Source organism: Mustela erminea, chromosome 1 (assembly GCF_009829155.1).
Source record: "Mustela erminea isolate mMusErm1 chromosome 1, mMusErm1.Pri, whole genome shotgun sequence".
Taxonomy (NCBI): domain Eukaryota; kingdom Metazoa; phylum Chordata; class Mammalia; order Carnivora; family Mustelidae; genus Mustela; species Mustela erminea.
This window is the reverse complement of record NC_045614.1, coordinates 110,232,307-110,252,633: the sequence shown is the minus strand read 5'-3', so window position 1 is coordinate 110,252,633 and position 20,327 is coordinate 110,232,307. Positions and strand designations below refer to the sequence as shown.

The window sequence follows — 20,327 nt, the reverse complement described above, 5'->3', positions numbered from 1 at the left end:
GGACTGCAGCATCCTGCCTTTCTTCAGGGGACAGAGATTTGCCTCCTGCCCTTGTGTTTGCCAAATGGGAGGATCCTCTGAAAAATGGGTGCTCTGAGGCAAGTGTGATAGAACTTTCCTAGAGGAGACGCGGATGCCTCAGAGCGAAGATTGCCCTCGTTAATGAGAGGGTCTGTGCTGTCTCTAGACATAAACAGCTCTGCCTAGATCAGATTGTGGCAGCCGGGTGAGAAGAACACAGCGCTGTAATTAATGCTAATTGTGGATATTGCTGTATTGTTGTCATTGTTTTTTAATTGAATATGTATTAAGCTCCAACAGGGTGCTGTGAATAATGCCAATTTATAGTTGATTTATCAGAACACTCAGAAGACTTTATAAACACCAATAAATGGGAACTCATAGCACCCCTTCGAGGTGGTAAGTGCTGTTGCCATTTCCACAAGTGAAGAAAAGTGAAGGAGACTGTGTTTGCTCCGTTGGCACTGTGGGTGAGAACAGAGTGCTGTCGGATGAGAGACGAGCATTTTCCCTGTCCCCGGGAACTGGGTTAGCATACATTAGTGAAGAATTCTCCTTCAGTGCGTTCAGAGTTGTGGGATTTTAATTAAATTGTTCCAGTTATTGTTAGCACTGCATTAGCACCAGGCAACCAAATTCTAGGCCAGCAGATTTCAAATTTCATGTGAAAAAGAATTGGGGGAGGGATGAAAGGCGCGTCAAGTGCAGACGGCTAGGCCCCGCTCCCCAAGGTTCTGATTTTGGTAAATCTGGGAAGGGGACTAAGCATTTTTCCTTTGAATGCGTGTCTGAGATGCTCTTGTTCTCAGAGGAGGCTCAGCCTCCCTTCAGAACCCCAGCCTTTTTCTTCTTGAGAGATCCATCTTCAGCCCCCCAGGTCTAGCCTCAGTCTGAGACCAAGGCTTTCCATTTAGTGTCTGTAGGGTCTGCTAGAGCTCACCTGGTATAATCCTGCAACGTTCTCACTTACAGAACACACAACTAGCTGGTGTTTATAGGAGACGTACAGTCCATTTGCCATTCTGCCGGGCATGCCATTTCTGGGACCTTATCCCATGGGGTTTTCAGAATGTCCCTGTGGGGTTTGTACTATGATTCCCCGATTTTGTAGGAGGACATAAAACTGAGAGGGGCATGACTGGCTCAAAAAACATCTCACGACTTCCAGTCCTTTTCATTTAAATCCAGGCAAGGGCCCGGGGTCCACTTTGAACCACGGATGGGAACAGAACCCCCAAATTGGTTTAAGTGGAATTTATCATAAAGAAAAGAGTTCCCACTGGAAGAGGAGAGACCAGGGAGGGAAAGGTAGGGGCGGCCAATCCTGATCTTTCTTATTCCTTGGTTATTTGTCCTGGTTCTGTAACGTAACCTGGGTACGTTACTCAGCGTTACTGCTGAGTAAATGGTATCTGTTTGACCGTGGCTTGATTCTTCTGTGAACAAGGAAACGTCTCTCAGGAAAGCCTGAGATGAGATGTGAGCAGAGTTCTGGAGGCAAGAAGGGCTTTTAAAGTGGAGATGAGAGTGGTGAGGCTGGGGACAGCATCGTTCCTCACTTCATATCCTTCCCGCTTTCTGTAGAGGAAACTACACCTTCTCGTAGAGCTCAGTTAACTTGTATTTCCAAGGATGGAGACACAAATGCCTGCTGTCTCGTGGATTCACATTCATTCCCCGTGAAGGGGAAACCAGCAGCTTCCTGATATAGTCCCGTACTTACTTTTTTATCAATGGCAAACTTTTTTTTTTATAAAAATAAGAATTCCTGCTAGGAGCATCGTTAATGTAAATTGTCTGTGCACCGCCTAAAATATATGTGATTCATACCACGTGTTTGTTCCCACATCAGCGCTGCGTCCCTAGATACAGCCATCCCTGCCCACCTTCTCTGAGTCACGGGGACATGCTTACCCTTTGGCGGGCCAGGGTCCCGCCTTGCAGTCCCGGGACACCTGCATTTTCTGACCATAGCCCATCCTCTGAGTCTGCTCTTCCTTTATTTTTACCTAAAATAACATTTGTATTTGCTGAAGGCTGGGACATGCCCTGTGCTCCTCTGGTGTCTATGCTCTTATGGTAAATATCTTAAGGATCTTTTCTCCATTCAAGATCTTCTCAGTTCTCTCTGAGTCCATGTAGCCTTTTCTGATCTCTCTAATTTGTGCTCTGGCATCGTGATTTCATATCCTTCAATACTTACCTGCTTGTATTCCGCTCCAAGGTATATATATTTTTCTAATGGAATTGTAAGCACTTGGAAGGCAGAGAGCCTTTTTTTTTTTCTTTTTTTTTTGGTTTAAATTCCTGTCCTTCATATCAGTGGGGCCTGAATATTTGTAAATATTTCTGGAAAAGTGTATGAAAATTTTACTATATGAGGAAATAGAAGGTGAAAGAGATGATGGGAGCTTGGCTTTTTTAACTGTACTTAACAGCCATAACCTAATTCACAGTGACCTGATAGGATAATCACAGTTTGATGCTTGAAGGGAAGACATTTCCAGCCTGGTGTCATGGAAGAGCCTGAGCTTGGCACAAAATGTCTAAGTCCTAGATTCTAATTCTTACATTTTTGGAAAATTCTTCTGACCTGTTGTATCCTTTTTTTTTGTAAAACAAGAATCCTATCTGCCAATCTCTAGGTTTTTTTTTTTTCCACAAACAGGAAACTGCCTGAGCAATGCAATGAGAAATATTTATGCAAGTGCCTTTCTAAACTCAGCTACTTCTCTGTTGATGATGACAGTGCAGAGGGGCTATGATTTCCTTTCCCAATGTTCCCGGCAGTAATGGTGTCCCAGGCTGTGCACAGTGGATGGAGTGGCCGTGAGGACTAGTGATGCTACTACCTCATAGGCCATTTCCCAGCACCATCTTTGAACAGCATGTTTGACCAAGATAAAGTGATGAACAGATTTGGGACAATGATTAGGGAGAGGATGCCTCTTTTATTATTAGAAAATATGATTCCTGACATTTTAGGTAAACCTCCCTTTCCATATCTTACCCATTTCTTGCCTCTGAGGTAAGAGATAATGTGTGTGTTTTGTCTTGTCCTCTCCTGCCTGCTTGCTAGGACATTGTCATCCTTCCCTATCTTGCTCCCTTTCTTTGGATCAGCTGCTGGCTCTCCAAACAATGTAACATAGGCAAATTCCTTTATAAAGTTGCTATACATGACCCTACTTTTGAAATGTGTGTTTCGAATTGTGTCTTGTTAGTAGCTGCTCTCTATCTTCTGTATTTTCAACTACCAAAGTACACTTAAACTAAATGGAAACAGAGTAATTTGGTTCCAGTAAGTGGCTGTAAGTGAGAAAAAATATATCAACAATAATGAATGACTTAAAATCCCTTTTAATGGTAGGTAGATTGTACTTATGCAACTGTGTTGGAATAATAGAACTTTTAAATCAGAGGAAACCATAAAGATCTAGTTTAAACCCATCGTGTTGCTGGTGAGCAAATGTAAGGTTAGAAGGAAAAAAGTGATTGGCCTAGTGTCACCAGAATGAATTAGGGAAGACCCAAGATGGAATGCCTAGTTTACTGCTGCTCCACTCTCCTCACCACCCCCCCATCCTATCTGCCTTCCTGTTCACAAAAGAGAATTCTCTGGTTGTTCTGGGTAAGTAATCAGGATCACTTTTCTGGCCCTAAATAGTCAGTCATCTTCTGACATTAGCAGAAGTGGTAAGTTTCACAGAAGAAAATTGTAATACTGACTTCTTTTACTTGATAATTTTGAGTTTTGAGTGGGAAGACTAGGACCAGGGGGCACTGATTATTCAGGTCACCCTGTTCCATCATTATCACTTGGCTCTTTGACCAACAGCAAATCACTTAAGCTCTCTGGTTCTTTGTTTCCTTTTTGGTACAACATGGCATCATAATAGAAGCTAAGGGAGATTGTTCCTGTATTCAATGTCTGTGAATGTAAGTATCTCCACACATTCTGAAATCTCCATTCTAGGAATTTCTGTAGCTCATATTTGCACCCATGTGTCAGTATTTTATTCTGAACTGGCTTGAGGATGACTCTTCTTCCTTCATTTTCTTGATCTGGTCCCAACATCGAACTGGAAATCCTTGGGGAGTGCTTCTGCTCCTGTCTTCTGTGAAGTTTCTTCATCTGGAAGGTGGGACAAGGGTGACTTTCTCTTTATATCATAGGCTCCTAAGAACAACAGTTGAAATAATTTATGAGCTATCGCTTTGGAGAAGATGTTTCCTAGTAAAGGATGTTCAGATTCTAGTCCTTTTCCAACCCCTTCACTAAATTGTTATCTCAGATATCTAAATCACTTCTTTGGGGCACTTTTATGATATTTCAATGAAAATGTTGGGATGACTCCTCAAATCTCCGTTCCAGTTCTTGTATTTTATAAGCCCAAGTTACCCTTTTCATGCTAATCATCTAAAATCTAGTCACACTTTGCCTATACATCCTTTATCGGCAAGTCGTGCTAGATGGTGCTTAGCCATAGAATCCCTACTGCCAATGTGTAAGAGAATGTCCCCCTCCTCCGCTTGGTTGGCATGCCCCTTGTGTTTCAGCTCTGGCTATCTGACATGGGATGCTTCAGTGGGAACTGAATACTTGCTTTGGTTTTTTGATGTTGGTCCCTTTTTGAGGGGTCATGAAAGGATTCAGGAAAAAGGATGATGAGCTGATACAGAATGTTAACATCAATTTTCTAAGTATTCACACATTTGCTTTTGGTTACTTCTATTATGTGATGGAGGAATGTGAAAAAGTAGCTTCTGATATTTATCGAGCCTTAACTCACTGACCACATCGTATCAAAATGCAAAAGAAGAAAACCATCTTCCATAAAGTTTTAAAGCAAAATCAGTAGCAAAAAAAAAATCTGGCATGACCTGTTTTCTACTGCGTATTTTCTACAGTGAGAAGCAACAATACTTCAGTCTGTTCATTTAATTCACAGGTTCAAACGATTTTTTGTTCTCCCCCTGCCATGCCTCAAATTAATGTTTCCTTAATGGAAAATCAAAGTGTTTCTTTTTTCTCTGCCTTTTAAAACTTGTCCTTGCCTTATTTTGTATTAATTGTATTATGCAAAGCATTTCTGGGAAAGTTTCCCTGATCCCAGATGACTTTATGGATACCTTTATAAATATTTGAAGGGATGTACAGCATACCTGGTCCTTTACAGATATTGGTTTTTTCTGTTGGTTTATTTGTTTTGTTTTTGTTTTTGTTTACAAATGAAAGGTTTGTGGTAACCCTGCATTGAGCACATTAATTGGTGCCATTTTCCTGCCAGCATTTGGTCACTTTCTGTCTCTGTCACTTTTTGGTACTTCTGTAATATTTCAGATGTTTCATTATTATTATATTGGTTAGGGTGATCCGTGACCAGTGATCTTTGATCCTGTTGTTTTGGGGTACCACGAACCAGAGTCAGAGAAGAGAACAGACTTCGTCCATCCATGCGTGTGTTCTCACTGCTCCACAGACTGATCACCCCCCTGTCTCTCTCCCTCTCCTTGGGCCTCCGTGTTCTCTGAGACTCAATAATATTGCAATTAGTCCAGTTAACAAGTCTACAGTGACCTCTAACTGTTCAGGTGAAAGGCAATGTTCACCTCTTTCATCTTAACTCCAAAGCTAGAGATGATTACGCTTAATGCGGGAGGCATGTTGAAAGCCAGGCTAGGCTGAAAGTTAGGCCTTCGGACCAGTTAGCCCAGTTGGGAATGCAGTAAAGTGAAGCACAATAAAATCCTCGAAGAAAATTAAGAGTGCTACTCCAGTGAATACGCGAATGATAAGAAAGCAAAACAGGCTTATGGCTGATGCAGAGGAAAAATTCAGTGGTCTGGATAGAAGATCAAACCAGCCACAACATTCCCTTAAGCAGAAGCCTCATCCAGAGCAAGTCCCCAACTTCATTCAGTTCTGTACAGGCTGAGAGAGATAAGGAAGCTGCAGAAGAAAAATCTGAAGGTAGCAGGGGTTGATTCATGAGATTAAGGAAAGGAGCCATTTCCAGAACATAAAAGTACAAGGTAAAACAGCAAGTGCTAATGTAGAAGACACAGCAAGTTCTCCAGAAGATCTAGCTCAGATAATTCATGAAGGTGGCCACACTTAATGATAGATTTCCAGTGTAGACAGAACAGCCTTCTTCAGGGAGAGGATGCCTAGAGATGGCTAGAGAGCCATCAGTGCCTGGCTTCAGACCTTCAAAAGCCGACTCAACGTGTTAGGAGCTAATGCAGCTGGTGACTTTAAATTGAAGACAATGCTAGCTTACCATTTTGGAAATGGTAGGGCCCTTAAGAATTATGTAAAATCGGGGCACCTGGGTGGCTCAGTTGGTTAAGCAACTGCCTTCACTCAGGTCATGATCCTGGAATCTCAGGATCAAGTCCTGCATCGGGCTCCCTGCTCCGCCAGGAGTCTGCTTCTCCCTCTGACCTCTCCCCTCTCAGGCTCTCTCTTCCTCATTCTTTCTCTCTCTCTCAAATAAATAAATAAAATCTTAAAAGAAAAGAATTATGCAAAATCTACTCTGCTTGTGCTCTATAAATGGAAGAACAAAGCCTAGATGACAGCACATCTGTTTACATTTTTTTTTAATGTTATATTAGTCACCATATAGTACAACATGGTTTACTGAATATTTTAAGTCCACGGTTGAGACCTACTTCCCGGAGGATGGGGAGGGGGAAGATTCTCTTCAAACTGTGACTGCTCAGTGACAGCGCATCTGGTCACCCAAGAGTCTCTGATGGAGATGGACAGTGAGTTTAATCTTTTCACACTTCAAGAACACATGTTGTTGGCCCATGGGTCAAGAGTGAGTTCAACTTTCCAGCCTTACTGGTTAAGAGAATGCATTTCCTGAGGCTATAGCTACCATAGGCAGTAATTCCTCTGGGCAGAGTTTGTTGAAAACCTAGAAAGGATTCACCATTCTAGATGCCTTTAAATACGTTCATGATTCACAAGAAGAGCTTGAAATACCAACATTAACAGGAATTTGGAAGAAGTTGATTCTGGCCCTCATGGATGACATGGATGACATGGGGTTCAAGCTTTCACTGGAGAAACTGCAGGGGCGGGGAACAGCAGGAGAGCGAGGCTGACAAGTAGAGCCCGAGGATGGGACTGAATTGCTGCGATCTTAGGACAAACGTGAATGGACAAGGAGTTGCTTCTCATGGAGGAACGCGGAAAGTGGTTGCTTGAGAAGGAATCCACTCCGGGTGAAGATGCTGTGAAGATTGTTGAAGTGACAACGAGGGACTTAGAATATCACATACACTTACTTGATAAAGCAGCAGCGGGGTGTGAGAGGACTGACTCCCAATTCTGAAAGACGTTCTGTGGGTACAGTGCTATCAAACAGCATCACCTGCTACAGAGGAATTGTTCATGAAGAGAATATTCTATTAACACAGTCAACTCCATGGTTATCTGATTAGAAGACACAAATCACACCACAGAACCCCCTTCCCCAAGCCCCTCAGCGCACCACTGCCTCGCAGCATGGAGCGCAACCCTCCACCAGCAAAAAAAGACTGGCTTGCTGAAATCTCGGATGATGGTTAGCATTTTTTCGCAACAAATTATTTTTAAGTTAAGGTATATACATTATTTTCTTTAGAGGATGCTATTGTACACTTAATAGACTACAATATTGTGTAAACATAACTCTTATGCAGGGGAAAACCAGAAACTTCTTTTGACTTGCTTGACTGTGATGTTTGCTTTATCAGGGCGGTCTGGAACCAAACCCCCAGTATCTGAGGTATGCTTGTGCCTCCTTTTTACACACACACACACACACACACACACACGCACACACACACGCACACACAGTACAGAAGAGGCAGCTTGGTATAGTGTTTGCTAAACTATGTATGTAGGCTGACTGGCAAGGTAGCTCTTAAGGATCATGTTTCTCCATCTGTAGCTTGCCTACAAGATCTGCCACAGTGATTTTTCAGGTATCTGTTGTAGCAGTGTTTCAGGGACATTACTGGAGGCAGTGGGGAGGCCCCCCACCCTCCAGGCGGAACCCCAGGTTTCCCCTGCCGTAGTTGTAGCCAGAGCTGCTCTGTTTTTATCTGTGTAAATCATGAGGTTCTGTGTGTAATTTCATTTTCAACAGAGGGTTCTTCTGATTTAAAAAGGGGTGGCATGTGTTTATTTTACTGTGGAATTACCTGCTTGTGGTTATTATGATTTGCATTTTATTGATTGATAGATAGCTAGATAGATAGATAAATGTATTTTTCCATGTGATTATATAGGTATTCTCATGCAAATTGATCTTATTTTAATTGTAAGGAGCTACTTTAGGAGTAATTGTTTTAATTTTGTAAGAGTAGAATACAGTAGCAGTACTTCCGGAAGTGAATACACTGAAAAGTACATTTTGGGGGGTGGGTATTCCGTTGTTTTTGCTTTCTTCTCTGCATAGAGCTGGGAGAAGTTAGGCTGCTGGTGCGTACTGGGGCACAGACCACTTTACCGTGCCCCTGCTCTTATTTACAACTAAGTTAGCTTACACTCTGAATTGGCCCATCTTAGGTGGGTTTAGATCTGGTTGCAAATGGGCAGTAATGATCATGATGGGTGAGTTGTGAAATGTCAATATAGATCCAATGAGAGAACTGAAAAAAAATAAAAGAGGACCTAGAAGGCTCATTCCTCTCATTTTATAGAGGAAAAAGTTGAGTTTTAGGAAGCAAAAGTCTGTGGTTATGATTTCATAGGTAGACTTAGCTTCCCACTGTCGTCATTTGAGTAAGTGGGTCTTGTACTGGCTGGGGAACGGAGACCCCACAGAATATCTCCATGTCAAGGAGTTTATCTCAAGAATCCAAGTGGTGGGATCTGGCAGCAGAAGGTTCTGTGGTAGGGCCATCTCTCTTTGCTTTTCGTTCCTCTTCCCTCCCTTCCACTCCTCCCTCTTCCATCCTTGGCTTCTCCATTATTGGTATGTCTGTTACTCCCCACCTGCCCCCAGTAATTGGCTTCTTAACTTCTTGTGTGTTTTGACTATTAGTAATTAGCCAAGATCATGATCTTCTTGGCTTACCATGACCACAGTTCATCCTCATGGTAGTTTTGTGACATGCGTCTTCATTCAAATTGATAAGGGAAGGGGTTTTATTAGCCCTTCACATCTTTGTGCCATTGGCCCAAGGTTGGGTTCACCAGCCTGTTCATGGACCTTTGGCCAGGTGACCAGCCTTGTTTCTGTGGGTCACAGTGTTTTGAAGTGGAGTTACATGGTCCAGAATATGGATCTTTTGGCAAATAGGGATAGTGGTAGGACTGTTTCCTTTAAAGAATTGTGGGTTGGCCAAACATTTTCAACTTTGGGTGTGTTCATACTGAAAAATATGAGATGATACGGAATGTGAAGGAAAAAAAATTGAGGTATGGATCATGTCTAGTGTTTAGGTTTTACCTTGATGTTTTGCTTCAGCTATACGAGAACCATGGGAAACTCTCGTTGTCTCCTATTGTTACCCTACTTTCTGTTTCTTCAATGCTGTGTTCCCCGTTGCCAAGCTGTTACTCTTTTGAATCATAAAAATGTTGTCTCTATTTTGAACACAACAGAGTTTTCTCCAAAGATGGCTTTTTGTGGCACTTTTCACCACTGTCCTTATCCCGTGGGTAGATGAATCTTTTTAGATGCTAAAAAGACTGGCGTTTTAGCCCGATTTTGCCCATTAAGAAAGTGGAATAGTATTTTTGCCAGCAATTGGATAATAGGCTTCTTAGGGAAGGAGATTGCTTTTGTTTTTAAATCTCATCTTTTCCAAATGGTTTTACGAAGGGTCTCAAAGAACATAGTGTATTTGATACTACTAGGCAGATATGAAAGTAACATTATCCAGTAGACTGTAAACCCCTTGAGGTCAGCGATCAAGCCTGCATGCTTCTTAGCACAAACATTTCTTAGAGCAGCATGGGAGATATGTTTGCGCAAATCAGCAATGAGAGTTACACTATGACTATTGCTATCCCACAGAATTAGACAAAGAGCCAGTTATCAAGTCAGTAGGTTATCAGTAATATCTTCTTGGAGAAGAGTACATTTGATAAGGTGAGTGGGTTTCAGAAAGGTATGCCCTTCAGCTAAATGAGTAGGAAAGAGTGTACACAGACATGAATTAAAGCACTTTTCCCCTCTCTTCCAGCATTTTGGGTCTCTTCAATAAAGTGACAGTTCTCTTAGATAAAATAGGTCATATTTTCTGTAATTTTCACTACTGTATGCTGCCTGTCGACTCAACATTATCAGATCAGTGTGATAAGGGGACTTGTATTATTATATAGCATGGGGGATAATGGTAAGAAGCGGTGTTACTGTTTTCACTTTATTTTTATCCAGATCTTTGTTATCCATTATCTGGATTATCTCTTGGTATTTTCAAGGTGTTCATTGTGTTAGGAATCTCCTCAGAGCAGTGGTTCTCAAAGTGTGGTCCTCAGTCCCTTGAGAACTTGTTAGAAATGTAAATTCTTGGGCTTCAGGGGACATACAGGGAATCCAAAACCCTGGGAGTTGGATCCAGGAATCTGTGTTTCAACAAGCTCTCCAGGTGGTTCTACAACAGATGACAGTTTGAGAGCCCATGCTCTAAACTTGGTTCTTCATAGTTCATTTCTAACACCATCCTGGGTTAAGAAGCACAGGAGCCTCATCTAACAGAAGCTTTAGTCTCTGAGTTTACTTTGAATCCAGATGCTTTTAAAACTTACAAACTCACTGTGACTGTGTCAGCCAAAGCTTTTATTTTGAAGCTGTGTTCAAGGTAATAGTTGAGTAGCTACTGTTTATTGAATACTTAAGATGTGAGCAGTACTTGGCACATATAAATTCATTTAATCCTTATAACAGCAGCATGCAGAACTGAGGCCCAGAGAGTTTAGGTAGACTGCTTAATGTCACCAAACTGACAGGTGGCAGCTGTAGGTGTCTAACCCTGCAAGGCTGACACCAGAGGCTTTGCCACTACTCTTTGTGTGGTAGGGGAATTTCATAAAAACGATCACAAAGAAATTCATTGATTATATTCTTAGCTTCGTTAGAGAGAGAGAAAGAGATGATCAATGATAGATATGTAGTTTTGTTGTTTATAGACCGTACAGCTTTTTGGTATCCCTTTTGTTGTCACTGGCCACGTTCGTTTTTTTTCATTAATGTTAGAAATAAGAGAGTAATGAACCTCACCGACCCTAAAAGAAAATAAAAATGAAGTGAAATCCATGCTGTATTATTAATACTTAATTCCACTGAAAAGAAAATCAAAATTGTGTGTGAAGGACAATGTGGTTCATATACACTATGGAGTATTATGCCTCCATCAGAAAGGACGAATACCCAACTTTTGTAGCAACATAGACGGGACTGGAAGAGATTATGCTGAGTGAAATATGTCAAGCAGAGAGAGTCAATTATCATATGGTTTCACTTATTTGTGGAGCATAACAAAAAGCATGGAGGACATGGGGAGTTAGAAGGGGGTTGGGGTAAATTGGAAGGGGAGGTGAATCACGAGAGACTATGGACTCTGAAAAACAATCTGAGGGGTTTGAAGTGGCGGGGGGGTGGGAGGTTGGGTTACTAGGTGGTGGGTATTATAGAGGGCACGGATTGCATGGAGCACTGGGTGTGGTGAAAAAATAATGAATACTGTTATGCTGAAAATAAATAAAAAAAAAAAAAAAAAAAAAAAAAAAGAATGTACTGTTTTGTGTTCCTAGCCTTTTAGGGTTTCCTGAGATGAGATAGTTTTATATTTCTAAGTTACCTGGGTTTTTTTTTTTTTTTCCCCCTAATGAATCTCAAAAGGAAGCCAAAGCTTGAGTCCTGTTGGGATTCCCTTGGTGTTACACATGATCTGCTCAAGTTCCCTGTGCGTTGGGAAGCATGGTTTTTAAATATCATCGATTTAGCACATTGAACATCAAGTTTAATTCTCTGATGATTTGGTTTCTTTCACAGATGTGCTTTTGAGCGGTCACATAAAAGTCTTGGCCCTTTAGGTGTGTCATTATGATTGCTTGGCCACCTCAAAGATTCTGGGCATTGCTAAGGATGAGGTCAGGCCCGTGCATGGTTTGAGTGTGATACTGGGTATGGGCTCTAATTCTAGGAAGTAAACTTCCTAGGACAGACAATGGTTCTTAATTAGTTAGACCATTCTCCTGAATCCTTTGTTCCTCTTAACAGCCTGAATAGGAACTCTCTTTTTAACACTCTTGATTTGATCAGGTGGTTCCTGATGGTTTTTCATAGCAGAGGACTTCCTGGTTTGTCCTCCTCCCCTACTTCAAAACGGAAATGAATACTTAACAAATGACTTGTTATTATGCTACGCAAAATGCACTGGTTTCCACTCATTAACAGTGAACACTGTCCCCATTTTGCACCCACCGATGCAGTAATCAGTCCAAGCAAGGACCATCTCTGGGTGCTAAAACCTTTGGGAGGAAGGTTCCTTTTTTTTTCTTTTTAAAACTTTTTTGTTTTGTTTTAAGATTTTATTTATTTATTTAGAGAGAATGAGCATGAGAAGGGAGAAGATCAGAGGGAGAAGCAGACTCTCTGCAGAGCTGGGAGCCCTATGTGGGACTCGATCCTGGGACTCTAGGACCATGACCTGAGCCAAAGGCAGTGGCTTAACTAACAGAGCCACCCAGGTGCCCCAGGGGAAAGGTTCTTGATGAGCAGAATAATAGCAGGGTTTTAAAGTGTCACCTCACAGATAATTTATTGATTGAAAAGGGAAGAAAGCAATTTTACAATGAAGAACTCTGCTAGACACCACCTGAATCAAGGCATCAAATTTGATATCACTAAACCAAGCCCAGCTGTCATCCTGAGCTTCCTGTTGTGAGGTGGTGGGAAGGACCCAGCTTTGTGCACATAATATTCTTGTCCAACTTGTTTTAATCCACCTCTCATCATTAGACAAAGCAAGATTGTTGAACTTTTTATAAGACACCTGGCCTGAATTCTTAGTCAGTTTCATGAAAGATAAAAATAGGCTGGGAGGGAGGGCGGAGGGGAGAGTGTAGAACTGTCATCTCAGGGTGTGATCTTTGATTGGGTTCTGGATGGAAAGTAGTAACAATAAATAAGAGGGCATTACTGAGATTGCTGGTGAATGTGAGCATGTGTGCACACTGGAAAATTCTACACCCAGGGGTACCGGTGTGCCTCAGTCAGTTGAGCATCCAACTCTTGATCTCAGCTCAGGTTTTGATCTCAGGGGCATGAGTTCAAGCCCCATGTTGGGCTCAGCATGGAGCCTACGTTTAAAAAAAAAAAAAATCCACACCTGTTACACTTCCCAGGTGTGATCATGGTACAAGGAGTTCCTAGGAGATGTAAGCCAAAGTATACGGGGGAGAGGCGGTTTGCCAACTTCTTTCAAGTGGTTTAGCTACAATAACAAATGGAATAAATAAATGTATTTGTTACAAGAGAGAGAGAGACAGAGAGAGAGAAAGAGAGAGTGCAAGAGCAAATAAGTATGGCAAAGTGTTGGTTATTGATGACCTGTGGGAAAGGTATGCATGTGGGTGGAGTTCAACTTTCCTGTGAGGGTTTTGTTTTTGTTTTTGTTTTTTTTAAAGTAAAGACCTTTGGATATAAAGAATGAGTAAATACAAGTAAATACTCTTTCATAATTCAATGCGGTCACTCCTTGTCTATCACCTGTAGTTCATGGATAAGCAGTGTGTGGGCAAAAACGTTACCCATTTCAAGTCGGACTCTTGGAAATAGGCTTCCATGCTATACACTTTGGTTCCTGGCTCTGCTTTCAAGTCTGTTCTTACATGTTTGCACTGGGAAAGTCATCACCCTATAATTCTGCTCGTGGCATGAAGAATTACGATTTTCCAAGTTATAATAAGCCCCAGTTGTGGTTTGGTGAGTTTTGTCGCAGAAATTTTTATTGAATGAATGAAAATAAATACCTTATAGAAAATAATATCCTATGGATGGCTAACTCATGGGGGTTTTAGAGCCATTAGCGAGTGAACAGAACAGGCACTGTACTCCATTGGGATCCAGCCTCGGGTTCTCGCCTCCCACCTGCACACCCCAGCCGCTGCTCCGGCGCCTGCCTCTGCGTGGGTATGACCTAGCAGCTCCCCCCACAACTCTCAGTTTGTTTCATGAGATTAGGAGCCTCTTATGGTTTGTCTCCCTTCTGATCCCATCTTGTTTCATATTTTTTTCCTTCTGTACCCCCAAGTCCCCCACTTTGCCTTTCAACTTCCTCCTATCAGGGAGATGGTGTGATAATTGTCTTTCTCTGATTGACTTATTTCACTCAGCATAATACCCTCTAGTTCCATCCACGTTGTCGCAAATGGCAAGATTTCATTTCTTTTGACGCCTGTATAGTATTCCATTGTATATATATACACACCACATCTTCTTTATCCATAGAAAAAGGGTTTTAAGCCAAGCGCCAGGGGAATCTTTCTTAGTGTTACTGGGCCTTGAGCAGGTAATTGTAAGGCTGCAGTGACAGGAAGTTAGGAAGACATGTTGCTAAACATGTACCATTCTGTGAGTTGGTTGTAAGACGGTTGCCTCTGAGATGTAACATAGATTGTTGAGAGTAGAAGGACTGTTCCTGCCTCTACAGGTTTCGTAGAGGAGACGACCAAGAGGAACAGTGGTGGAGGAAATGGCAGTACTTCCATTATTTGAACTGAGGCATAAAACAAAGACACAGCTGTGAGAAAGAGACCTGTTCTAATCTATGATGGGGTTTGAAATGTGGCAGCAGAGCTCTTATGGGAAGGTCAGGCTGGGCAGCAAGGGGTTGGGGGTCATTGTGCACAATCACATAGCACTAGGCTAGGGCTTGTTCAATTATGTCAACCTTCTAGGAGGAACTAAAAATGGGGAGTAATCCCAACATGGAGAGAAGAGAGGATAAGGAGGCTAGATACCAACTGAAGCCTTGCATGTACAGGCTCGCTAAGCACTGTAATTACTTGTTCCATTGTATAGTTCAGGCTGATTCTGCGACTTTTGAGTCTCTGTTGTTAGGTACCCCAGTACTTAGAGCATGGGCAATTGGTGTACTTTCTACTGCCGTTAAAGTACAGATGTTGAAGACCTGATTCTGTCTCTTCACTGATACCCCAAGGGGACACTTAATGAATGATGCTCCCTTTAAGAAGAATAATTAACAATAGCTATATTATTCATATTAATTTATAGTTACTGGTTACTATAATTAGTGCTATTTAAGAAAATGATCGTAATTATAGCACTTTACAATTTACAAAGTATTTTCCCATCCATTTTCTTATCAGAATCTTGTAACATCCCTCTGGCTTAGGTAGGGCAGGTGAGGGGGAGGAAACTATGGCCCAGAGAAGCATTTAACCAGTCCTCCACCCCTACCAATATATTATGCTGCCTGTGAAGCTATGGAAATACATAATAGGAGAATCAGATTCACGTAGTTCTCTGTCGCTTTCCCAAACGCTAATGTCCCATCTTTTCATGTTGTGCCAGGACCCATTCCCCAGGATGTTTACATGAATGTTAAATTTTAAAGGGGCTTTATGCCTTATGATTGTGCCATATTTCATAGTTATTACTGCTCAGTGGGATAACTGAGATCACCTCTGATTGAGGGACTAACACTCTGAAAACTTATCTTCCTAGGATAGAGACCCATGGGCCTTGTAGGGCTTGGTCAAACTGGAAATTCAGACCTTGAGAAAACATAACCCACCTGCTATTATTACTGTTCCATTTTTGGCTATGGCAAACGAGCAGAGGAAAATCCATTTTCTCAAGGGTGACCTACAAATCTGGGCCATACAGCAGGGATATAAAGACACACACAGATGTGCACACACATGTATTCTGGGATTTTGATTCGCTTTCTAGAACCTATTGTATATTCCATATACAAGAGTAGCCCCTGCCCCAGTCGTGCCTCCAGCCGTGTTCACCCAAAAGATGGTGGATATGAAAAAGGTTGCTGATGACTTGTGACAGAGTCTCTCACTACCCATTCATTTATTTACTCAAAGAATTTATTGAACACTTCCATGATTAGGACCCGAGCAAGATTCTGGGGAAACAGCGAGGAGCAAAATGGACCGAATCCTATCTTCATGAAGTGTGTGTTCTCTTCAGCAGACTGACAATAGACAGCCAAATACATATAAAAGATACTGTTAGATGATAGATATTATAATAGATAGATATTATGAGATGATAGATATTATGAGAAAAATACACAAGTCGGGGTGAGGGGTCAGAGTGCCGTACTAGGGTCATAGAAATACACTCAGAACCAGAAAATGATCAGGACACTATGTTAGATAATGGGATAAATGTTAGCCCTATTTATCGAGAGCTCGCCAGTAAGGATACCACTGCCTCTGGGACCGTCAACAGTCTGCTTTTGGCTCCATGGGGCTGGGCCATGACTTCATAGATGTTGATGTTATCAGTATGCCTGGAACAGATCAGGTCCAGAGGGATGAACTCACGTAAGCTAAATTCACAAGAGACTGACAGACACAGCAGATCCTATTACATCTCTTTTCTGCAGAGACTTAAAGTTAAGTTCCAAGAGTCAGGAAAGGTGGGTTGGTGAGCAAGCTACTAGGAAAAAGAGCAAGTGATATTAATAAGCAATACTATTACGCTATTATTACTCAATGCAGTGTACTCACTAACATTTACTTAGAGGATTATAATATTTAATGTTAGCTTGTCAGGGTACCCTATTTTTTGTTGTTGCTGGGGATATTCTGGTTTCTTGGTCAATGCTTTTTCTAAACTCTTTCACACCCTATCCTGATATTAAATGGCCTTAGACAGTTCAACAAAGTTGATTAGATTATAGCAATTTCCCATCATTTCATTTTGATTGGGTCTTGGTATAGATACACTTTGGTTTCTTTCTTTCTTTCTTTCTTTTTTAATATATAGATTTTATTTTATTTGTCAGAGAGAGGGAGAGAGAGAGAGAGAGTGAGCACGTGCCCAAGCAGGGGGAATGGCAGGCAGACTGAGAAGCAGGCTCTCTGCTGAGCAAGGAGGAGCCTGATCTGGGATTCCATCCCAGGACCCTGGGATCATGACCTGAGCTGAAGGCAGACGTTTAACCAACTGAGCCTCCCAGGCACCCAGCACTTTGGTTTCTTCATGGAGTCCTAAGAGACACTCTCAATACAGTCCACACTCAGTATGCTTTGTCACCTTAAAATATTATTTTAACTCACCCCACTTCCAAATCTAAGGACCGTCTCAGTTTTTGTTTCCTTGCCTTAACCTCTAGGCAGACTGTTGGCTTGTTTTCCCCAAGCCTGTCCAGGATTCCTGGGAATGCCCTTGTGACTGCGTCTTGCCCTCCACTCACCTCCTGTGCTTCTGAGTGTAGGTGGAGACTGGTACTTGTGATAACACAGGGTATTGATGGATGAGGTTCATAGATCTCCAGCTGCATCATCCGTGACCACTGCCACATGCTTCATCTGCAGTCCCTTGGCCAGACATCTGAGCAGACCCTTTCTAGGGCCCTTTGAAAGTGCATTGCTTAGAATGCACTGTGTCTCTCTCACAGACACATCTAATATCCACACTTAGCTGATTCCTCTTCCTAGACCTTCAGTCTCCCACCTTGTGCCCTGTCCTGCTCCAACTCAAATGCTGTCATTCTGTGTGATGGTTTCTGAATACAAAGAACTTGTAATATCCCCCGCCAGTTGAATCTGCTCCTTCAGCACGGGGGTAGAGATGTTTATTTCCTTTTACTTGTAAACAACAAAAAACACACAAATAAAGCCTCTAATGGGTATGATTTTAGGCAAATCACTTCATATCTTCCAATTTTCTTATTTGTCAAAATAGGATAATTCTACTTCACATTTTGTAAAAGCTAAAATAAATGAAGTGCAAAAAAGCTTGGACAAAACCACACTGTAATTCAAGAGATTTGCACGCAGACTGATATCCCTAGATGCTGGAGATGTTTTTTTGGGTAACGTGTCTCTGTTTCTTCTAGCACGGAAATCCTGGAGGCAAGACCCTTGAGGAGAGGCGTTCGAGCCTGGATGCCGAGATAGACTCGCTGACTAGCATCTTGGCTGACCTTGAGTGCAGCTCCCCCTACAAGCCTAGGCCCCCACAGGTAAGAGCCTTCTGTAAACGAGTCTGCACTGCAGGCCACCCAGAGTCCACAATGACCTGAGAGAACAGGTTGCGTCTTGTTGCCCTTCCATTCCTGTGTGATCTTCTCAGAATTAGTGTTCTACCTTGTCTTTTTTTTATTTTTATTTTTTTAAAGTATCAACATATGTTCGTTGACAGAAACTTCTTCAATTGAATTTACAAGGTTTTTTTTTAAAGGAACGCAAGAACATTACACAGAAATGCCGTGAAAATTACACCCTCTCTTATTTTATTGCTCTGCCCTCTTTCTGGCTTTCCCTAGGAGGGGTATTTTGTAATATGTTGGTATAATATTCACAGATACAGTTTAGCATGGCTAGGTTCAAGTTACGGTGAGGGCTCTGTCTTCCGTAAAGAAATCCTTTATGTTGGGTTTTGAGGTGGTGTCTGTACTGAGGGGGTTCTTGTATGTAATGCTCTGAGGGACATATTCATGTCCATTTTCTCTGGAGTTCTTTCCCTGTCTCAGACTCCTCAGAGTAGATTTCTACATTGAGGAGCATGACCACTTACTTTTCTTTCCAAAGGTTGTAAATGGCTTCTATGGGCATCAATACTTTGGAAATACATATTTCTCCTCCATCTCACCAGAATTAGTCATAGCAATTAGAATCTGTATTTTCAGTGCAAATGGAGCCTTGTCATTAGCTCTTCTGTGCATTTCTTTGCTCCCTTTGGGGCTCGGCTCTTTCTCGGCTCTTCAATTTACTACCTACATCACAGAATTTGATCTTCCACTGTTGTGGATCATCGTGTCTCTCTCAGGTCTCAAGGGGGCCATGGTAGATCTCTTCAAGGGCTTCTGAGTCCTCAGAAGACAGCAAGCAGAGCTCTAGGTGCAAACATGGGACTGGCACTGCCGTCACTCTTGACTTGTGTAATGTTTGCTTGGTACGTGACAGTGCGTATGGCACTCTGAAGCTTGCTTGATACATGACAGTGTGTGTGGCACTCTGAAGCTCGCTCTGGTTCTTGGGCAACAGCTCCTGCATTCACAGGGATTCTTTCACGAGCTAAAGGCCGATCTGGCCTCTCCTCTGTCAGTCATTTCCACACAGAAGATGGCAGTCCTTTCCTCATTAGACATATTCCCATTACCTTTTCTAGACACATCATGGGGCTGTCCGCCCTGCTGGGCACAGGGCAAAATACCGGAGCCTAGTGGTTCCTCAGCTGTCTTGGCTCTAGCAGGTCTGTCAGTGGTGGAAGAGCATTTCATTTCTGTTAACATGCCCTGAGCAGCCGGTGTGGAGCAGGCACTCTGGTCTTTGGGGGGAACTGTTGGGAGAAGGAAAGTGAATCAGCGAAAGGGAGGAAAAAGAACCAAGCTGCCATCTTCCAAGGGCCCATGATTTTAGAAGTCCTACTCTGGCAGATATGGTAGAAGCTCATGAATGTGGCAGACTCTGAGAAGGTTTTTCAGAGAACCTGCATATTCAGCGGCAGGGTGCCGTGTTGGGGGCCAGAAGGGAGAACAGTTTGAGCTGGAAAGCAGGAAGGTCCAGGTGCCTTCAGGGCACTGCAAGCGACTGGGTGGCTGCAGAGGGCACCGCTGAAGGTGGGCTCTAGGACGAGAAGTTTCCCTGTTGAGAGCCCATGGACACCGTTGAAAGCTGGATTAATATTCTGGCCTGTTGCTTCTGAAGATAATGGAGAATATTTGAAAGTTCTCAAACAGGGGGATATTTAAAATTCATTCTAGAAAAAAACAAAAGCAAAAACATAGAAATGAGACCAAGTCTGGAAAGGTCCAGGAGGATGAGCCCAAGTCTGAGAATGATTGTTCAACAAGCCTTACTTCCTTCGTCGTCCCTGGCCATCGTTTGATGTTAAAGGTTTTTCCTATTCCACCCAACACATACCTCAAGTCCAGTTTCTTGGGATAGTGAGACCATGGACTTTACAGGAGGACTCACCTGTCTTGTGCTTAAATACCTCTATTCCCCACTGCACCGACCTACCTTTCTGTAATAGGGCTTTTCTTTAGTCTTTGTTGTTGTTGTTGTTTTTTATCTCCTAAATTCTTATACCCTGATATATACTGGGGATGTTTTCCTTAGAGGTTTTTGCTTAATA

At 42.3% G+C, this 20,327-nt stretch overlaps 1 protein-coding gene and 1 long non-coding RNA gene across 10 annotated transcripts in view; one reads left to right on the top strand and one right to left on the bottom strand.

Annotated features, from left to right (window-relative positions):
• LPP (LIM domain containing preferred translocation partner in lipoma) overlaps positions 1 to 20,327 on the top strand; it is a 644,971-nt gene that overhangs the window by 297,363 nt on the left and 327,281 nt on the right. For 8 of the 9 annotated variants that reach the window (XM_032359809.1, XM_032359818.1, XM_032359787.1 and 5 more), the window contains one exon: positions 18,085 to 18,210. In XM_032359809.1, coding sequence (XP_032215700.1) covers positions 18,085 to 18,210 — 126 coding nt within the window. The remainder of the gene's footprint in view (positions 1 to 18,084; positions 18,211 to 20,327) is intronic. The other variant, XM_032359824.1, reaches the window with a different exon arrangement.
• Positions 16,439 to 20,327, bottom strand: part of LOC116599909 — a 28,982-nt gene continuing 25,093 nt past the window's right edge. The window contains exons 3-4 of the long non-coding RNA XR_004289465.1: positions 17,440 to 19,529; positions 16,439 to 16,530 (exon numbers count right to left, since the gene is read on the bottom strand). This is a non-coding gene — a long non-coding RNA (uncharacterized LOC116599909). The remainder of the gene's footprint in view (positions 16,531 to 17,439; positions 19,530 to 20,327) is intronic.